This window comes from Tamandua tetradactyla, chromosome 20 (genome assembly GCF_023851605.1).
Source record: "Tamandua tetradactyla isolate mTamTet1 chromosome 20, mTamTet1.pri, whole genome shotgun sequence".
Lineage (NCBI taxonomy): Eukaryota > Metazoa > Chordata > Mammalia > Pilosa > Myrmecophagidae > Tamandua > Tamandua tetradactyla.
The window spans coordinates 59,261,378-59,278,576 of NC_135346.1; the positions used below are offsets into that span (position 1 = coordinate 59,261,378).

The 17,199-nt window shown below is 57.5% G+C and overlaps 2 protein-coding genes across 2 annotated transcripts; both read right to left on the reverse strand.

The window, feature by feature from the left end:
* Nucleotides 1–5,507: 5,507 nt before the first annotated feature.
* DOK3 (docking protein 3) lies at nucleotides 5,508–11,930 on the reverse strand. The gene is made up of 6 exons (XM_077137781.1): nucleotides 10,766–11,930; nucleotides 9,915–10,027; nucleotides 8,689–8,994; nucleotides 6,764–6,851; nucleotides 6,489–6,661; nucleotides 5,508–6,402 (listed from the first exon to the last, which is right to left on the reverse strand). Exons 2-6 carry the CDS (start codon nucleotides 9,978–9,980, stop codon nucleotides 5,752–5,754), a joined length of 1,284 nt encoding a protein of 427 aa, XP_076993896.1. The 5' UTR covers nucleotides 9,981–10,027; nucleotides 10,766–11,930; the 3' UTR covers nucleotides 5,508–5,751.
* A 102-nt stretch (nucleotides 11,931–12,032) lies between these two features.
* Nucleotides 12,033–17,199, reverse strand: DDX41 (DEAD-box helicase 41). The gene is made up of 17 exons (XM_077137780.1): nucleotides 17,069–17,199; nucleotides 16,876–16,986; nucleotides 16,446–16,605; nucleotides 16,243–16,317; nucleotides 16,061–16,121; nucleotides 15,775–15,911; nucleotides 15,284–15,356; nucleotides 15,006–15,159; nucleotides 14,792–14,928; nucleotides 13,946–14,108; nucleotides 13,672–13,803; nucleotides 13,358–13,429; nucleotides 13,135–13,231; nucleotides 12,877–13,026; nucleotides 12,724–12,795; nucleotides 12,530–12,640; nucleotides 12,033–12,387 (listed from the first exon to the last, which is right to left on the reverse strand). Exons 1-17 carry the CDS (start codon nucleotides 17,093–17,095, stop codon nucleotides 12,251–12,253), a joined length of 1,869 nt encoding a protein of 622 aa, XP_076993895.1. The 5' UTR covers nucleotides 17,096–17,199; the 3' UTR covers nucleotides 12,033–12,250.

Below are 17,199 nucleotides of genomic sequence, written 5' to 3' on the forward strand. Positions count from 1 at the left end.
GCCGCCGTCCGCTTTGAGCCCGCGATCGGGGGCGGAGCCAGAGGCCACGCCCACGCACAGACCACGCCCATCCGCGACCGACGACTCGGGCCGTGGAAAGCCCCGCCCAACCACGAAGCCCCGCCTATCTTGGAGCTGGAGGGCGCTGCCCAGCTGGTCTCTTCCGTGGGGAGGGATCTAGGGTGGGGCGATGGGCGGGTACAAAAGGGTTCATGGGCGGGGCCAGGGCTGCAGGAACCGCGTGGGGCAGACCCTGCCTGGGCAGCGTCTCGCCCGACCCTTTGCGCGTCCCGCTGGCGTAGTGAAAAGAAAGCGGGCTTTGACACCACACAGACCTGAGCAACATTGCTCCTCTCTGAACTTTTGTTTCCTCCTCGGAAAAATGGTGGACGCTTACCCGCTTTCCAGGGTCTCGCCGTGCGGATAGATATTGCTTGGCGAAAGGCGTAGCCAGCGGCAGCTCCAGAATTTCTAAATCGGAAGGACTTAGTGGGGCAAGACGAGGAGGGACGGGCGAGCTGGAAGCTAGGTTCTGCAAAAAAAAAAAAAAAAAAAGGGAGGAAATGGAGGGGGTCCTTGGCGCCCCCTGAGCCTGCCCTCCCCTGCCCTCCCCCGAGCAGAGGCTGCTCCCCCAGCGCCTACCGCACACGGGGGAGGTGGGCTGGGTCCTGCTACCCTCCCCTTTGAGCAGGCAGCGCCTCCAGTTGGGGTGTCCTGAGAGCCGCCCCCGACTATCCCCAGCGCCCACCCCGGCGCTGCCACCCCGGCGGCTCCGCCAGGCGGCAGGGGAGGTTGACATCCTCTTCTCAAGGTCTGCAGTGACCTCCGGGTTATCCAATCAGTGGCAGTTTTTCGGCGCCGGGCCAGCCTCCTCTGATGGTCCCTCTTCCGGGAAACACTCTTCCCTGGCTTCCTGACTATCTGCTCCTCTTCCCCGGATCCCACCTCATATGCCTCCCAACTTAGCTATCAGAGCCCTCTTCTCTCTTTACTCTCTCTCTCCCTCTCTTTACTCTCTCTCTCTCTCTCTCTCTCTCTCTCTCTCTCTCTCTCAGACCCCATCCTGTCCCATGGCTTTTAATACCACCTGCAGGCCAAAGATATCCACGTTTTATGCCCAGCCCTGATCTCTCCAGGCTCCAAAATCCAGTGCCTGTTGGACAACTGTTCTTGAATGCCCACTAGATACCTCAGACCATCGTGTCCCAATACGATTTTCCCACCTCTCTGATCTCTTCCTCCCTTTTCTAAGTAAATGGCACCATCATTCGTCCAATTGGTTCAGTAAAAACTGTGAAGTCGCGCTTCCTTTCTCTTCTCTCTTTCATCCCTCAGAGTCTGCAAATTCCACCTTCAAAATAGGTCCCACCTCTGGTCGCTTCCAGCCTCTGCTGCCCCTCTTGTCTGAGCCATTGTCATCTTATGCCTGACATCTGTAACTGCCTCCTCACGGGTCTCCTTGCTTCCACTCTTGCCCCCCTCCAAACTCTTCTGCAGGTCGCAGAGTGATATTTTTAAACAGAAATCACACCTTGTTACCTCGTGACTTTCCTATTCCAGGGAGCTGGTGTTGCACTTAAAATCCACAGGTTTGTGACCTACATGCCCCTAATGAACTGAGTCCACCTGCCGCCACCCTCCTTCCGCCACGTTGGCCCCCTTCGCGGTTCCCCCAATGTGCCAGGCACATTCCTGCCTCAGGGCCTTAGCACCTGCTGCTCCCTCTGCTTGAAATACCTTCTCACAGATAGCTAAACAACAGACTCTCTCACTTTGTTCAGTTTCCTGCTCAGATGACACCTCCTCCACGAGGCCTAATTGATTACCCTATCTAAAATAGCCAACCCCTACCATCTCACGATACATTGGTCCCTTACCCTACTTTATTTTTTCTCCGTGGCACTTACCTCTATCTGATGTTATATTTTGTGTTTTTCTTTCTCGAATGCCTCTTGTTCCCATTAGATAGTCCCATGACTATCTTCTCCACACCGTTTCCCTGGTGCCTGCACATGGCAAAGTGAATTGAACAGAGGAAGGAAGGAAGAAAGGATTGAGAAAGCAAAATGGCAAATGAGCAAAGGAAGAAGTGGCAGCCTGGGTGTCCTGGCTGTCCTGCAGCAGAAAGAACTGGGGTCTGGTCCTTGGGTCAGTGTCAGGCTCAGGGCCTGGCTAGAGCCCCCAAGTCCACCCCCCATCCCCCACCACCGTGGGGCTCTCTGCACGTGCAGCCCGTGGGTAGCAGCAGGACCCTGGCTAGAACACAGTGCCCCCTGGTGGCTGGGGCTCCTGCAGCTCCTGGGCCAGACCCCTAGTTCCCTGGAGGCTTGCAAGGACTTTCCCATCCATTGTCTGATTGGAAATTGCGGGAGGCAGAGAGGCTGATATTTGTAATGAAGGAAAGCGTGCCAGGCCAGGGATCCAGAGTCCTGGGCTCCAGTTCTGGCCGTGACCCTAACTCTCCCGGTAGCCTCCAGTGTGTGCTGGGATTAGCAGAGCTGGCAAGGGCAGGGCTTGGGCTTGTTGTGGTGGGAATGAGGAGTCTCAGCAGCAGCCACCTTGGCCAGGAGCCTCCTGGCCTCAACTTGCACATCTCTGGTGACAAGCGCTCTACGGCAGCCTGAGCCATCCTGGAAAGACTTAGCATGTCAGAAGGTGCTTCCATAAGCAAATCTGCAAAATCTGCCTCCCCATAGCTCCATCATCTTTCAGTTTCCTGCTCAGATGGCAGGATCTGTGATCCCCCCAGACCCTGAGTCTGCACTGAAAGGAACCTCCCTTCCCCCAGCCTCCCACATTAAATACGGAGATGTCAAGTGTGCAATTGGATTCTTAGATCTGGAGCACAGGAGAGAAGCCTGGACCCATGGTGCACCTTTGGGAGTCGTCAGCGTTTAGATGGTCTTACCTGGGACCAGATGGGATCACGTAGGGCAGTGAAATCTCCACCTTGGAGGCACACTAAAACCCCCTGGGGGAATTTCATACAAAAGACCCCAGATGCCCAGGCCCCACCCTGACTGTTGGAATCTGAACCCCTTGATGTGGACCCAGACATGGGGATGTTTTTTAAAGGCTCCCAGACGAGTCCACATGTTGCCAGGGTTGAGCCACCCTGTGGTCGTTTCTGAGGCCAGAGCCCCAAATAGAGGTCTGACAGAGCGGGAGACGGCAAAAGAGGCCAGGAAGGGTTCCTCAGAAAGTTAAACTGAGAATTACTGCATGACCCAGTCCTCCGTGTAGACCCCAAAGAAGTGAAAGTGGGGACTCCAGCAGATACTCGTACACCAGCATTCTGGGCAGCATTGTTTACAATTGCCAAAAGGTGTCCCTTGACCGATGAATGGATAAGCCACATGGGGTGTCTCCATTCAATGGACTCAGTTGCAAAAAGGAATGAACTTTTGATACATGTTATAATATAGATAAACCTTGAAAACATGCTGAGTGAAAGAAACTAAAGGCAAATGCTGTCTGATTCAACCAATAGGAAATATCTACACTAGGCAAATTCATAAAGACAGAAAGATTAGAGCTTTTAGGGGGCGGGGAATGGGGAGTCATTGCTTAATGGTTATATAATTTCTGCTTTGGGTGATGACACATTTTGGGACTAGATGATGGTGTTGGCTTTACAGCATTATGAACGTAATTAATGCCACTGAAGTGCAATCATGACAGTGGCTAAAGTGGCACTTTATATATGTTACCTCCATAAAAACATTTGGAAAAAGAGGCTGGGAAGGAGTGACTGCGTAGAAGGAAAACCAAGTGAAGATGGTGTCTCGAGAAGGGATGACAAATGCAGCTGAGAAGTCAGTGGCATCCAGGTGTCACAAAGGGCATCCAGGTCATTTTTGTTTGGGGGGAGCAAGGAGGTTGGTGACCTGGTAAGCGCCATGGAATGGGGTCCTGGGGACTACGGGGTGACTGGAGGTGTGTAGGGGGGTAGGAAATAGGAGGTGAGAAAGTGGAAATGAAAGTAATCAACAACTCTTTTGAGGAGTTTCACATGGAAGAGGAACAGTGAAAGGGGGAGGTGGCTGAAGGGGGAATGCAAGGTCAAGAGAGGTTTTCCCTTAAAGATGTGAAATTACAGAGCTCATCTGCGTGTGGCTGGAAATGGTGATGGTGGTGACACCGCTGGGAGAATTAGTGGGTCTAGCAGAGAGCCTTGAGGAAGCAAGAGGGCCTGGGATCAGAGCACAGGCTGGGGGAACTTACCTTGGTGGGGTTGGGGACAGATGCTTCCACTTTGGGGTCAGGAGGGAGAAGGTGAATGCCGATGCTGGTACACTGTGGTTGCGGTGGGAATTGGAGGATGAGGGTATTTGCTTCTATTGGCTGCCATTTCCCCAGTGATGCTGTGAGGTGAGAGTGGGTGGGGAAGTAGAGGAGCAGGGATGGAGATGTGGGGGAGTAGAAAAGCAGCCCTTCTCGGATGGGATCTCCGGGTGCTGGGTGCCGTGGAGAGCCTGTCTTGTCTACTTGAAGTTGGCAATCACACTTTTAAAGAAGGTTCAGTTAGCTGGTGGGTGAGAAATTCTCTGGCCATGAGCAGCTCCCAGGAGGGACAGGCATGGAGGAGAGCAGGGTTTACATGAGGCCTGGGGCTTCACCAGACAAATAAGATGGAAGGAGAGAAGAGAGCAAGAGAGTGATGACTGGCAGGTGGCAGAATCTACACAGGACAAGGGAGGAATCATGGATTGGGATTGCAGACAGTGAGAAAAGGGTCGCTGCAGGTCGATGTGACAAGGATTGGCCATGCAAAAAAACGGAATGAATGAATGCGAATCTGATATGTAACTTGATCTTTATCCTTTACTGCTGAGGAAACTGATGCTTGAGTACTCCCACTGGTGTCTGTGTATTTTTGAGTTTTAGCAGGGTGCAAATGCTTTGGGTGGGCACATCTGTGACGTCCCTTCCCTCCTCTCCCTCCACGCCTGCCCACTGCCTCCTCCCTGTTCAAGCTTCTTGGTGTCCACTTTGGCCCCCTCCAAACTGGCCTCTACACTGCTCCTTCCTCATCTGTGCCCTTCTGACCCTCCTCCCTCTGCTCCATGTTAAACCGTCCCCCTCCCCTGAAGAGGTGGCCAAGCTCATTGCACGTCCCGTCTTTTCCCCCACCCCTGCCCCCAGCCCCTCTGTGCACACCTTCTGCCCTCCGTCTCTAGGTCCACCGTGCTCTTGGCCTGGACACCCCTGTCTGCCTTTGTGCTCAGTTCAGAGGCCCAGCCTCCCTTCTCCCTCTGCCCAGGAGATTGCGTCCTGCTGCTGCATAGGTGCCCTCCACAGAGCCACAGTTTCCTCCGTCCCCATCTCTCTATGCAAGTGGGTTTGAGTGGCAGACACCAGGCTCAGGTGATTTGTGTCCCCGGAACCCAGCACCGGGCACTGGTGTTTGCTGCAGTACACATGAGAGTGAGGGCTGTGTGCCAGGAGGGGCGGCTGCGGGAGCTGAAGCAAGAGGAGACATGGACCGGGAGCCACGAGGTGGTCAGAGAGGGCACAGGAGTCCAGGCTGGAGCTAGAAGGCTTTATTACTATTAGCAAACCTCTGTACACTGTACACTGGGGGTGGGTGCTGGGTCCTCCCCAGCCTGCTTGGTTTGTCCCTGCAGGCCACAGTGGACGTGGGGGTGTGTGTCCAAATGCCCACTGTTCGCTTCCCCGCCCACCTGTCCTCCTGTCCTGGGCTGGGGGTGGAGCGCCCGTCTCTCTCCTGCCACCACCCCACACAGGGGTTCAGGGACGGTCACAGGGCGCCGGGCCCTTCCTGCGCTCGCGGCCCAGCAGCGTCACCAGCTTGGCCTTGAAGCCTGTCTGTGCTCCGGGCCTCCCGGTGCCCCCGGCCTCGTCGCCCGCCTCCCCCAGCTCCAGCTCCAGCAGCCGCCGGTACTGGGCCTCCAGGCTGCTGTCAGGGGCCGGGCCAGGCCAGCCCAGGTCTTCACTGTTGTGGTAGATGGGGCTGGCGCCGGGGCTCTGGCCGCTGTCCGGGGCCTCATGGGGCCTGGGTGCCCCATCCAGCATGCACAGATTCTCATAGAGGTGCTCCGCCGTGGCAGGGGGCCCGCTGGCCCGCTTGGAGACCGAGGCGTAGAGCTCCTCGGAGCACAGCAGCGGTGGCAGGCTCTGTGGCCCAGGCTCAGGGACCACACGGGCCCTCCTGCAGGCCGGTGGCAGCTCCCGCAGCTCTCCGGGGGGGTCCAGCGAGGGCAGTGAGGTGGCCCGAGGCAGGGGGCAGGGCCGGGCTGCAGCCAGCTCGGGCAGCCGGTCCCGCTGGCGGGCGATGGCCGCGGCCACAGCTCCGCAGAGGTCAGAGGCACAGGGGCTGCTGAAGGCGAAGACACCCTCCCCGGAGTCAGCGCGGCGGCCGGCCTCGAAGGAGAACACGCCCTGGGCAGGCCACAGGGTGCGGTGTCAGCGGCTGGGGGCCCTGTCACCCCAGTGCCCGGGACGCATCCCCTCACCCGTGACCTTACCTTGTCAGAACCAAACTTGCGCAGGACGCGGTAGGGCCAGACGTAGAGGGCCTGCGGGCTGGAGGGCCCGCGCAGCTGGATGGCTTCCTGGTCCAGCACCAGGACGTAGGGGCCCTTCAGCTGGCAGCGGGCAGCAGCCTCGGTCCTCTGCACCACCACTGGAAACTCGCCCCCTGCAGGTGGGGCGACCGTGAGGGAGGCTCCCCGTTTAGCCATGTGGAAGCCCATCACCCCACCCCGTGGGTCCCCCAAAGGTCCCAGCCCCAGGGACTCACCTTCCTGCCAGGAGGAGTAGATGGAGTTTTCCTCCATGGGGACCAGACCCCTCGGGGGACACTCAGCCTCTCCTGGCCCTGAGCACTCCTGGGGAAGAGGTCAAGGTCAGAGGTTGGTGTCCACCCCGTGCCTCTTGCACACTCAGGACTCCAGGTCAAGCAAATCTGCCCCTGACACACCAAGTGCCCCTGGGCACCACCAGCCTTCAGGTGAGGGGGTTGGAGAGCTGTGGAGGGCTGGGCACCCAGGAGGGTGGCCCCACAGCCCTCCGACTTGGCCAGGGACTGGGCCTGGTGTGTGTGTGTGTGTCTCCGACAGCAGGGAGCAGCAAAGGGTGGGTGCACTGGGGAGGCACACACCAGCAGACTGGCCAGTGAGTTCACCCTGCACTCTCGCACCCAGGCACCCCCCTCCGTCCCAGGGCACGGCACCACATCTGACCACCGGCCCCAGCAACCATCCTGAGAGCCACCCTTGAACTCCCTTTGCCTGTCTGCCCCATATCCAGTCCTTTGGCAAGTCCTGGGGCTCTTCTGACTCTCAACACCTGACTAGCCCCTGGCAGAACGGGTCAAATGCAATTGCTTGATGTGTTGACCGTGTTTCATGCTTCCACTCCTTTTCTTTTTTGAAAAAAAAAAAACTGCGGTAAAATCCACATAATATCCAAATGACCATTTCAGCCATTCGAATGGATGCAATTCCGTAGCCTTAAGCACATTCCCAGTGTTGTGAAACCATCGCCACTGCCTAGTGCTAGAACCTTCTCATCAACCCAAGTGGAGACCCTGCACTCACTAAGCAGTCGCTCCCCATTCCTCCCTGCCCGGCTCCTGGCAGTCTCTAATTTGCTTTCTGTCTCTATGGATTTGCCTCTTTTGGATTTTTCACATAAGTGGAGTCATGCAATATTTTGTGTCTAGCTTCTTTCACTCGGCATAACATTTTCAAGGTTTATCCACGTTGTCGCATGTATCAGTACTTCACTCTGATTTATGGCTTAGTGACAGTCCAGTGTGTATAGACCACATTTGTTTATCCAAACATCTGTCGATGGACATGTAGCTCATCTCCACCTCTGGGCTACTGTGAATAATGCAGCTATGAATGTTTGTCTACAAGTTTTGTATTGACACTGGTTTTCAACTCTCTAGGATATATACTTCTAGGAGTGGAGTCACTGGGTCATAATGGTAACTCGATGTTTAACTTTTTTTTTTTTTTTTTTTTTTTTTTTTTTTTTTTAAAGGAAAGACAGAGAGAAGGAAGGAAGGATAGAAGGAAGGAAGGAAGGAAGAAAGGGAAACATTTTTAAACATTTTCTTGTTTTTATTGTATTCTGTTTCTCCGTTTTTGTTACATGGGCTGGGGCCGGGAATCGAACCGAGGTCCTCCGGCATAGCAGGCAAGCACTTTGCCCGCTGAGCCACCGCGGCCCGCCGATGTTTAACTTTTTGAGGAATCGCCAGACTTACATTTCCTTTTGGTCCACCACAGCTGCAGTGAGACCTTAAAACTGTCAACTCCTGGCTCGAACCAAGGGCTTCATTTCTAACTCAGGATAAAATCCCAAACCCTGCACTGCAGCCAGGGCCGTTTCATCTGGCTGCTGCCCAACTCTCCAACTTTTCCTCCCTACCCTAGTCCTTACCCTCTAGCTGCACAGGCCTTCTTTCTGCAGCTTGAGCACACCAGACTTTTTCCTGCCTCAGGGCCTTTGAACAGGCTGTCCCCACCCCCCCCACCCCACTGATCCCACCAAGTGTCTCATTTTCTCTCTAGCCTGCATGGCCTCCACTCTGTATGGGTTTCTGAACTATTTTCCAGTCCCAGAGGTGCTTCACTGGAAGCTGAGTGACGGGATGTGAGTGATGTGCACGTGAAGGCTATGGGCTGAGGGGACCCCGGCCGACCCCCGACTCACCGGGAAGGCCAGCTGGCAGATGGGGCCCATCCAGGCCTGGCGGTGCTGTGCGGCCAGCAGATGGCTGCGCTCGGTGGTGGTGAGCAGGAAGGCTCCCGTGTCACGGGGGCAGCTCTCGCCATCGGCTGGCAGCACCGACACGCAGTCAGCCAGACGGATGACCCGCCGCTCTCCCCGCCGGCCAGGTCCTGCCGTCCGGTCACTCGCTGGCCCCGAGCCACCGTCCCGGACCTCCCAGCTCTCCAGCCGGGCCACACCAGATGGGCTTCCTGCATACAGCAGTGCCCACACCTTCCGCCATGACTTCTGTGGGGGGTGGGGGGGGATGGGGAAGATGACACTCAGGGGGTAGGTTCTGCTCTGCCATCCGTCCCTCAGCAAACCCTCCTCCCCACCCTGGCCGGCCCGGCTTCTCCCCACTCCTCAGCGCCTCAGGCAGGAGGCTCAGCCAGAGGAAGAATCTGTGCTTGGGGTCAGTCAGCCCTGGGTTCAAATCCTGCCTCTTCCCAACTTTCCTGACCGTGGCTGCCGTAAGCGCCAGCATCCTCATCGCTGAACTGAGGACTCAGGGTGGTAGGTGCCCCTGCAACCCCCCTAACCTCCATAATAAAGGCCTCTTGGGCCAAGGGGTGGGGTGGGGAGGGAGGCTTCCACCTCCTGATGGCAAGGAAGGAGATATGCAAATCACTTAGGGCAAAGGAAACAGAAGGACTGTCTGCCCCGGCAGCAGCTGCAGCCGAGCTGCAGGGTGCAGGGCCTGCTGGCTGGGGGGAAGCAAGGTCCCCACCCACTCCACCCTATAAGGGGGCTGGGAGCCAGGACCTCTTCTGCAGGGAGGGATGGGCCACGGGACCACTGCGGTCTCTCGCAGCTGGGCCCCAACCCTCTCTCTAGGGGCCTCAGTGCCCCCTGAAACGGGCCAGAATGGCTGCTGGAGGATGCAGTCCCCAGGCTGTCTGGCTGGGAGGTGCTGACTGCTAGCCACTGCCCCGCCATTGGCTTCCTATTTGAAGTGAGGCAGGGTCTTCCAAAGGCCCATTCAGCCTCCGGCCTCTCAGGCCCAGAAGTGGCTCGGTTCCATTTTCCCATTCCTGGGTTGGGCCCCCCGTCCCCACTCCCTTCCCCAGTCTCCCAGGTCTGGGTGGGATGTCCAAGACTTGGGCAGGGGCCCCTTCCTCTGCTTCCATTTCTCCTGGGTGGCCGCCCAGCAGCCAGAGGGTCCCTACCTTGCCGAACTTGATGTGCTGCTGGTAGAGGATGCCATCCTTGACGGGGGTCTCTAAGGCCTCCATGGACTGCGGCTCGGCCGCCGGGCCACCTCTCCGAAGGTCTGAGGAGACTGGTGACAGGCCAGAGGGGGAACTCCTCAAACTTCCCCTTCTGGCCACTTCCCCCTCCCTCCGTCCAGAGGCTCTGCCAGGCTGGGGGGAGGGGAGCCCGGCCTTCAGTGAAGCAGCTAGAAAGAAGAGGGGTTCCGGGGCATCCCCTCTTTCTTTCTTGGGGCTCTGGTCAGCCCAAGGAGCTCACACCAACCTGGCAGGGGCCTCAGGCCACCAGCGGGTAAATGACTGCTGCCTGCAACTGGGCCAACCGGGTGCAAGCATCTGACCACAGGCTGACTCCCCTGAGTCATGGGCTCCGGCCGTGCCCCCACCCTGTGGCTGAGCACCCCAGGGCTGGCATTCCTAAAGCCCTGCCCCTACCCTGGGACCCTCCTTTGGTCACACTGGCACATCCCTGGCTTTTCCAACTGAGTCTTGGTTTGTATCTCGGGGCCTGCCTGAGACTATCCTGCTGTCTGAGGTATCCTAATACTCACTTGCTTCTCTCTATCCCTATGGCCCCCACCCCATGGCCAGCCTCAGGCAGTGAAAAGCTGTCCTACCTGGGTCCAGCCCAGACCGCTCCCTACAGTAGGCCATTTCTCTAAAGCTAAAACCAACCGTGGCCCTCCCCTCCCTAAACCTTCTCCTCGCTCCTCACTGCTCTGCAGCCTAGCATCCCAGGTCCTGTGTCTGCCCCCTTCCCCCCCGCCTGCTTAATTTCCCCCAGGCCAGCCCCTCTCAAAGACCCTTACCACTGGGCAGTGGGCTGCCTCTTCCTTCTGGAAGCCTGTCCTGGCCCCTCCACACTGCCTGGAGTGTAGGCACACAGAGCACACCCCACCATGGGCGCCCGTCCACGTGGACATCCACGCCCCTCTAACGGCCCCAGCCACGTGAGCGGGGGCGGCACTTCCAGTGGGCCCCCTGGAGAGGTCACATGCTCTTCTCAAGCTTTGCTTCCTGCCCAGGGCCAATTTCTCAGTTTTGCCTTGCTGGAGGCCAGAATTGGGGCTCTGAATTCTGGGGAGAGCCTCAGGCCATTCATTTAGTGGCTCCTCTGGGAAAGAACGTGTTCCCAGGATGAGGAATGTGGTTTGGGGTTCTGAGTGAGCACACAGCTTCTGTTGGCCAGGGAATAATTCTCTAAGGCCTTCTGGGTACATGGCTCCGTGTCCTGAGCTCTAGCAGCTACCAAGACCCTGTCCTTTGCATTCTCATTGCAATTTCAGTGAGAAGGAAATTGAAGCTCAGAAAAATTAAGTAACTTGCCCAAGGCCACACATCAAGTGACAAACACAACTTGAGCAATTGCTGTCCCACTGGAATCAACATGTGGCCTTCTGCAGAGGTCCTGGCCCAGAGGAACTGGGTGGTGATGGTTGCTGCAGGCTCTGCAACCCTGGTCACTCCTGACTCCCATGTTGAAATTCCATCCTGCCTGCCAGCAGTCTCACGATAGCTGCGGGTTTCTCTGCCTCTGAGTCTGCTTCTCCCAGTCACCTGGGGGCTTTCCCGGCAGGCCTTTGCCTGGCAAGGGTCGGGGGTGTTTGTGTTTGCGGACTGAACACAGCCCTGTGGCTTTAGCTGCCTACTTGGTGAAAGCAGCTGAGGGTTCCCAGCTGGAGTCTGTTCAGGCAGGCAGGTGGGCAAGCAGTCATGGGTCGGAGGCAGAGAAACCTCCCAAGGGGCCCCAGGAGGCTCCACACAACTGACAAGAAGGAGGAGGCCATGGGAGGGCTGGGGGTCATGCCAGAGAACACAGCCAACCATCTTTCTTGGCCCACCAATGTGGTTGTCCCCTGAGGTCATGAATCCAGGCTGGAGGGGGTTGTGGTACAAGGGTGGTAGGGGACCCCAGATAGTGCTCTTTACATAGCTCAGCCCCAGCATGTTGGTGTTGACAGTGGCAGTGGGAGATGCTGAGGCCTTGCCTAGGAGGGCTTCTGGAGGTCAGAAGGTAGGGCCTGCTCATGGCCACGGGGCAGACAAGGCAAAACACAGAGGCTGGGCTGGGGATGATATACAGAAGGTTGTGCTTTACTGGCAGAAGGGGTGAAGGTGAACAAAAATAGTAATTCTGGGGATAGAGGGAGCAGGCAGCCAGGCCCAGCCTGGCCCAGCCCAGGCCAGCCGGGCCAAAAGGTGGCTTCTTGTCCAGGGGGGCTGGGGTATGTGTGTGTAGGGGAGAGGGTGGCCAGAGGCCCAGCGTCCAGAGCCTCTTGGGAAGGAGAGCTGGCTCAGAAGTCCATGGAGCTGTGAGCCAGGTAGTCCTTGCGGCCGATGTTGCTGACCTGCTTGGTCTGCATCGCTTCGAGTTTGGGACAGTCGGTGATACGGTGGCCCAGACCCCCACAGAAGGCACAGCCACGTTCTCCTGGGGGCAGAAGAGGGGTCAGGCCCCAGCCCCAATACTTGGCCCCATATGAACTCCCAGTGCACTGGTGCCCAGCGTAGACCTGTGCCCACAGTGCTTGTCACCCTCTGCCCACTGGACTGTGCCACCCACTCTGCATCACCTCCGATGATCAGCATGGACTCGTCTCCGCAGTGCAGCACTTGCAGCACGGGTGGCACCTTCTGCTTGGCCTCCAGCAGCAGGGCTTTGAGGTCCATCAGCACCGACTCGTCTGAGGAGGGGAGGGTGTCATCAGGCCCTGGGGTGGCACAGGCAGGGCCCAGGGGGCCAAAGTGGTCCTGACATCAGACTCACCACAGGCCTTGTTGATGAAAGTGGTGGCGATGCCCGTGTTCCCCGAGCGCCCAGTGCGGCCGATACGGTGCACTGTGGGGACAGCAGAGCCTCAGACCCACTGCCTGGGGGCTGGGGGCCCTTCCCATACCGAGCCCCGCCCTGGCTCCCCACCATAGTTTTCGATCTCCTCAGGCATGTCGTAATTTATGACGTGCTGGATGGCAGGGAAGTCCAGACCCTTGGAGGCCACATCTGTGGCCACGAGGACATCCTTCTTGCCCTCCCGGAATGCCTCGATGGCCTTTGTCCGTTCCTCCTGGTCTGAGGGACAACAGGAAGGGACTGTTAGAGCTGCAACAGGAATTGGGTATGGGGGGGTGGGCAACAGCAGACTTGCCATGCAGGCGAAGGGATAGGACAGAGGTTGACCTTTGCCCCCGTGGATGGCCACGGCTTCAACTCCCTTGAGCAGCAGATACTCATGGATGGCGTCCACATCTGCTTTCTTCTCTGCGAAGATGAGGACCTGTGTGGGAAGGCCAACTCTGGTGACCAGGGCTGACCGCACATGCTCACTCTGACCTCCCCCAGCACATACCTCACCACCCTCCCCCTCCCCTGAGGTCCCGCGTGCCTTGCCCACTGTACTCACGGGCGGGGGTGTCTTCTGCAGGCATTCGAGCAGATACACCATCTTAGCCTCTTCTTTCACATATTCCACTTCCTGCCACCAGGGAAGCCAGGTTAGCTGGTCCTCAAGTAAGGCTCACCAGCCATGAACCTGCCATGTGGGCCAGAACTGCCAGGCTGGAAGGTGCCCAGAAGCCAAGGGTGGGAGTGTGACCCATGTTTCCAGCTCAGGGCTCTTGAATGAAACACCCGTGCCCAGGAGCCGCCTGTCCCCGACTCCAATCAGCCTCAAGGAGCCTCCCCAGCTTCTATTCTCACAGGTGAGACTCTGCTCACCTGGATGACATCCAGGCTGGCGGCCCCAGCACGCCCCACGTTGATGGTGACAGGCTTCACCAGGGCGCTCTTGGCAAAGTTCTGAATCTTCTTTGGCATGGTGGCGCTGAAGAGCAGAGTCTGTCGCTGGCCCTGAGGAAGGGTGGGGGCAGGGCTGGGTGACGGCAGGTGGATGGGGGCAGGGCCGGGGCCAGGCCACACAGGGAGTGGGGTGGGGAGCTGGGCCACATGCCCCTGAAGTGGGGATGCAGGGGGTGTAGGCAGGAGGTGGCACCTTGAAATAGGAGAAGATGGTACGGATGTCACCCTCAAAGCCCATGTCGATCATGCGGTCGGCCTCATCCAGGGCCAGGTAGCGGCAGATGTCCAGGCTGACCATCTTCTTCTGCAGCAGATCCATGAGGCGCCCGGGGGTGGCCACCATCATGTGCACACCGCTGGGGGCCAAGCAGAGCTCCTGGAGGCTTCGGGAGCCACTAGCCCATCCTGCCCAGTGGCCAGGCCTCTGCCCTGCCCTGCCCTCAGGCCTCTGACGTTGCCATCTCCTCACCCACCCCTTCCTCTCTCCTCTCATCCCCTGCCCTGTGCACTGTGTTCAGCTCTCTCCGGGAAGGTGTCCCAGCCACACCCTTCCCCTCTCCTGGACTACTCTTCCTATAGCTCCCCACTCCCCAAGAAGGTCTATCCTGAATGTCCAGCTGGGCTTTAGTCTGTGTTTCTGCAACCCCGTCTGTAGGCCTCAACAGGCTCACTGCCCTGTTACACTGGATTCACCTTTACTGGACCTTCCTGGACATGCTCGGCCCTTCCACCTCTGTGCCTCTGTTCTGGCTGGCCTTCCTGCCTGGAATGCTCCCTTTCAAAATTCAAATATTCCCTTTGCTGGGAGGGCTTCTCTGACCACTCTGTTTCCTGGATCCCCCCTGGCAGGCTGACCTGGTCTATCTGCTGGGCTTTCACTGCAACTCTCTACGCACACCTCCATTTGGCCCCAACCACCCTGGACTGCAGCTTGTCTGTTCAGCCCCATTTGAATGGCAGCTCCTTGACCTCAGTGTGAGTCCGTGGAAAGATTAAAGTGCAGTGGCCTCTATCATCCTTGAAGGGCTCCTGAACTCACTGTCGGATGGTTTCCATCTGCTCTTTGACAGACATGCCCCCGATGCAGAGAGCACAGCGCAGCAGGGGCGAGCTATCCTCCTGTAGCAGGCGGCAGTAGTACTCCAGGATGCCATGGGTCTGCCGAGCCAGCTCCCGCTGTGGGCAGAGGGGCAAAAGCTGGCACCAGAAGGCCGCCTGGCCTCTGCCCCGTCTACTGGACTGGTTTATCTTACCGAAGGGCAGATGATGAGTCCGTAGGGCCCCTCGCGTTTAGAGAAGGGCAACCTCTTCTCTTGCTCCAGGCAGAACATAATGACAGGCAGCGTAAATACCAGTGTCTTTCCCGACCCAGTGAAGGCGATGCCAATCATGTCCCGGCCAGACAGGCTGGTGGAAGAGAGCAGGCCTGAGTGGCAGGCTCAGATATGACGGGCACTGCCTCTCTAGGTGGACACGGAGCAACTGGGCCTCCCTTCACCGCCCTTCTCAGGGGCTCCGGGGCCACACTCACATGGTGGGTATGCCTTGGATCTGAATGGGCGTCGGGTGATGGATGCCCTTCTTCTTCAGGCCTCTCAGGATGGCTACAAAAAAACAACATGGCATAACCCGTGTCTTACAGATGAAAGTCTATAAAATTGGCACTATCCTCCCCAAGTTACAAACGATGAAAGAGACAGAGAGACAGAGACAGTAATAGACACACAGAGAGACAGAGAGAGAATGAGAATGGCAAGCATGCTCAGTGGGCTATGTAGAGCCAGAATTCATACCCAGGTCTAAGCCCAATGTTCTTTCTGCTGCAGGTACTACTCACTTTTCCACTAAAGCACCACTAATGACAGAGGTTAATGTATATGTACAACTGAAGCAGTTGAAAACGGAACCTAAGATAATCCTCCATCTTCACTGGCTGGGACCAAGGCTGTAAATACTGAGCTCAGTGAGGGCCGGGAGATACCTCACAGAAGTTTGCCTGTAAAAATGTGGTGTTCCCAGTACCTGCAGGGAATTTCATTTCCTTGAAGCTTTTGATGGGTGGTGGGATACCATCTCCCTCTACCAGGATGTGGTACTTCTTCCGTACACGTTCATGCCGCTCTTCGGACATGTTCAGGACATAACGGGGCGGTGTCCAACTGTGGGTGGGTAACAGGGGTCAGGAGAGACCCTTGGCAAAGATGGATATCAGATGTCCTTACCAGTCTCAGCCACATCACATGTCAGCCTAACTAAGGGTAAGGCAAAGACCAGAAAGACATACCTGTTTTATATATTATTTTCATACCTGGTTTTGATAGGGTCGTCATATGTGATTCCCTTGGCCATTTCCTTCACGGACATCAAGGCTGAAGAAATAGGTAGGGTTGGTTCCCGCTTCCCAGAGGCCAGGCCCCTTGAGACATAACATGACTGGGGTGAGGAGAGGAGGATCACCCTACATCCTCACTACACTGGCTACAACCATACCTCGGCCCTCTGCCACACTCTCCAAGATCTTCTCTTCTTCCTTCAGCTGCTTCTCCTTTGCCGATTCTTTGCGAGCTAGAAAAAGAAGCAGAAGATGCCAAGGTAACAGCATGGTCCCAAATTGGGTCTCTCTCAGGCTCCATCCTGTTTCCTGCTCCCCGAAGCCCCTCCCGTTCCCCTGCAGCCCCTGCTGCACGGCCCACCTTCGGCCTTCTCTTTAAGATGCTGGTGCTGATCCAGGAGGCTGACGTTGGACTGAGGGCCCAGTGGGATGTCGTCCTCATCTCCCCGAGGCTCGCTGCCGCTATCCTGCTGCTCCTCTTCCGTAGCCCCCTTACGCCGCCGCTGCAGCAGCTTCTGGAGCTGAGATGTAACCCAGCGCCTCTCAGAGTCAAGGCCAAGACCGAGTGGAGGAGCGGGCCCTGGGAGTCTGCACCAGGATACTGGTTTGTGGGTGAGGGTCACATGTCGCCAGGCGTGGCGCTGCCTTGCCGCTCAGATCAAATCGCCAGTTTCTCGGTGAGGACCACCACTCCCGGGTACTGACACCCCATTCCCTAAGCCGAGACCACTCCCCACTGCAGACCAGAGGCTGCACCCCTTGACCCCCTTTCCCCCTTCAACCTGGCTCACCAGTAGTTGCCGGCGCTGCCGCAAAGGCACATAGGGTACGTAGTCCTCGTCGTCCTCATCCTCCGCCTCAGAGCGACTTGCTCCGGTAGTCGCCTCATCTCCCCGGGCCCTCTGAAGATACACAAGAGTCGGGCCAGGAGCCTTCGCCTTCACTCCCGTGTCCCACCCGCAAGGACCCCAGCCTCGCTCTCACCTTTCGCTCAGGTTCCGACTCCTCCATCCTTGGTTACACGCATGCGCGACGGGAAAAACCCGCCCACCCCCGAGTGAAAGCCAATCAGATGTAAAGAACGGACTGCGGCGCCTAGCATTGACCTTCGCGCG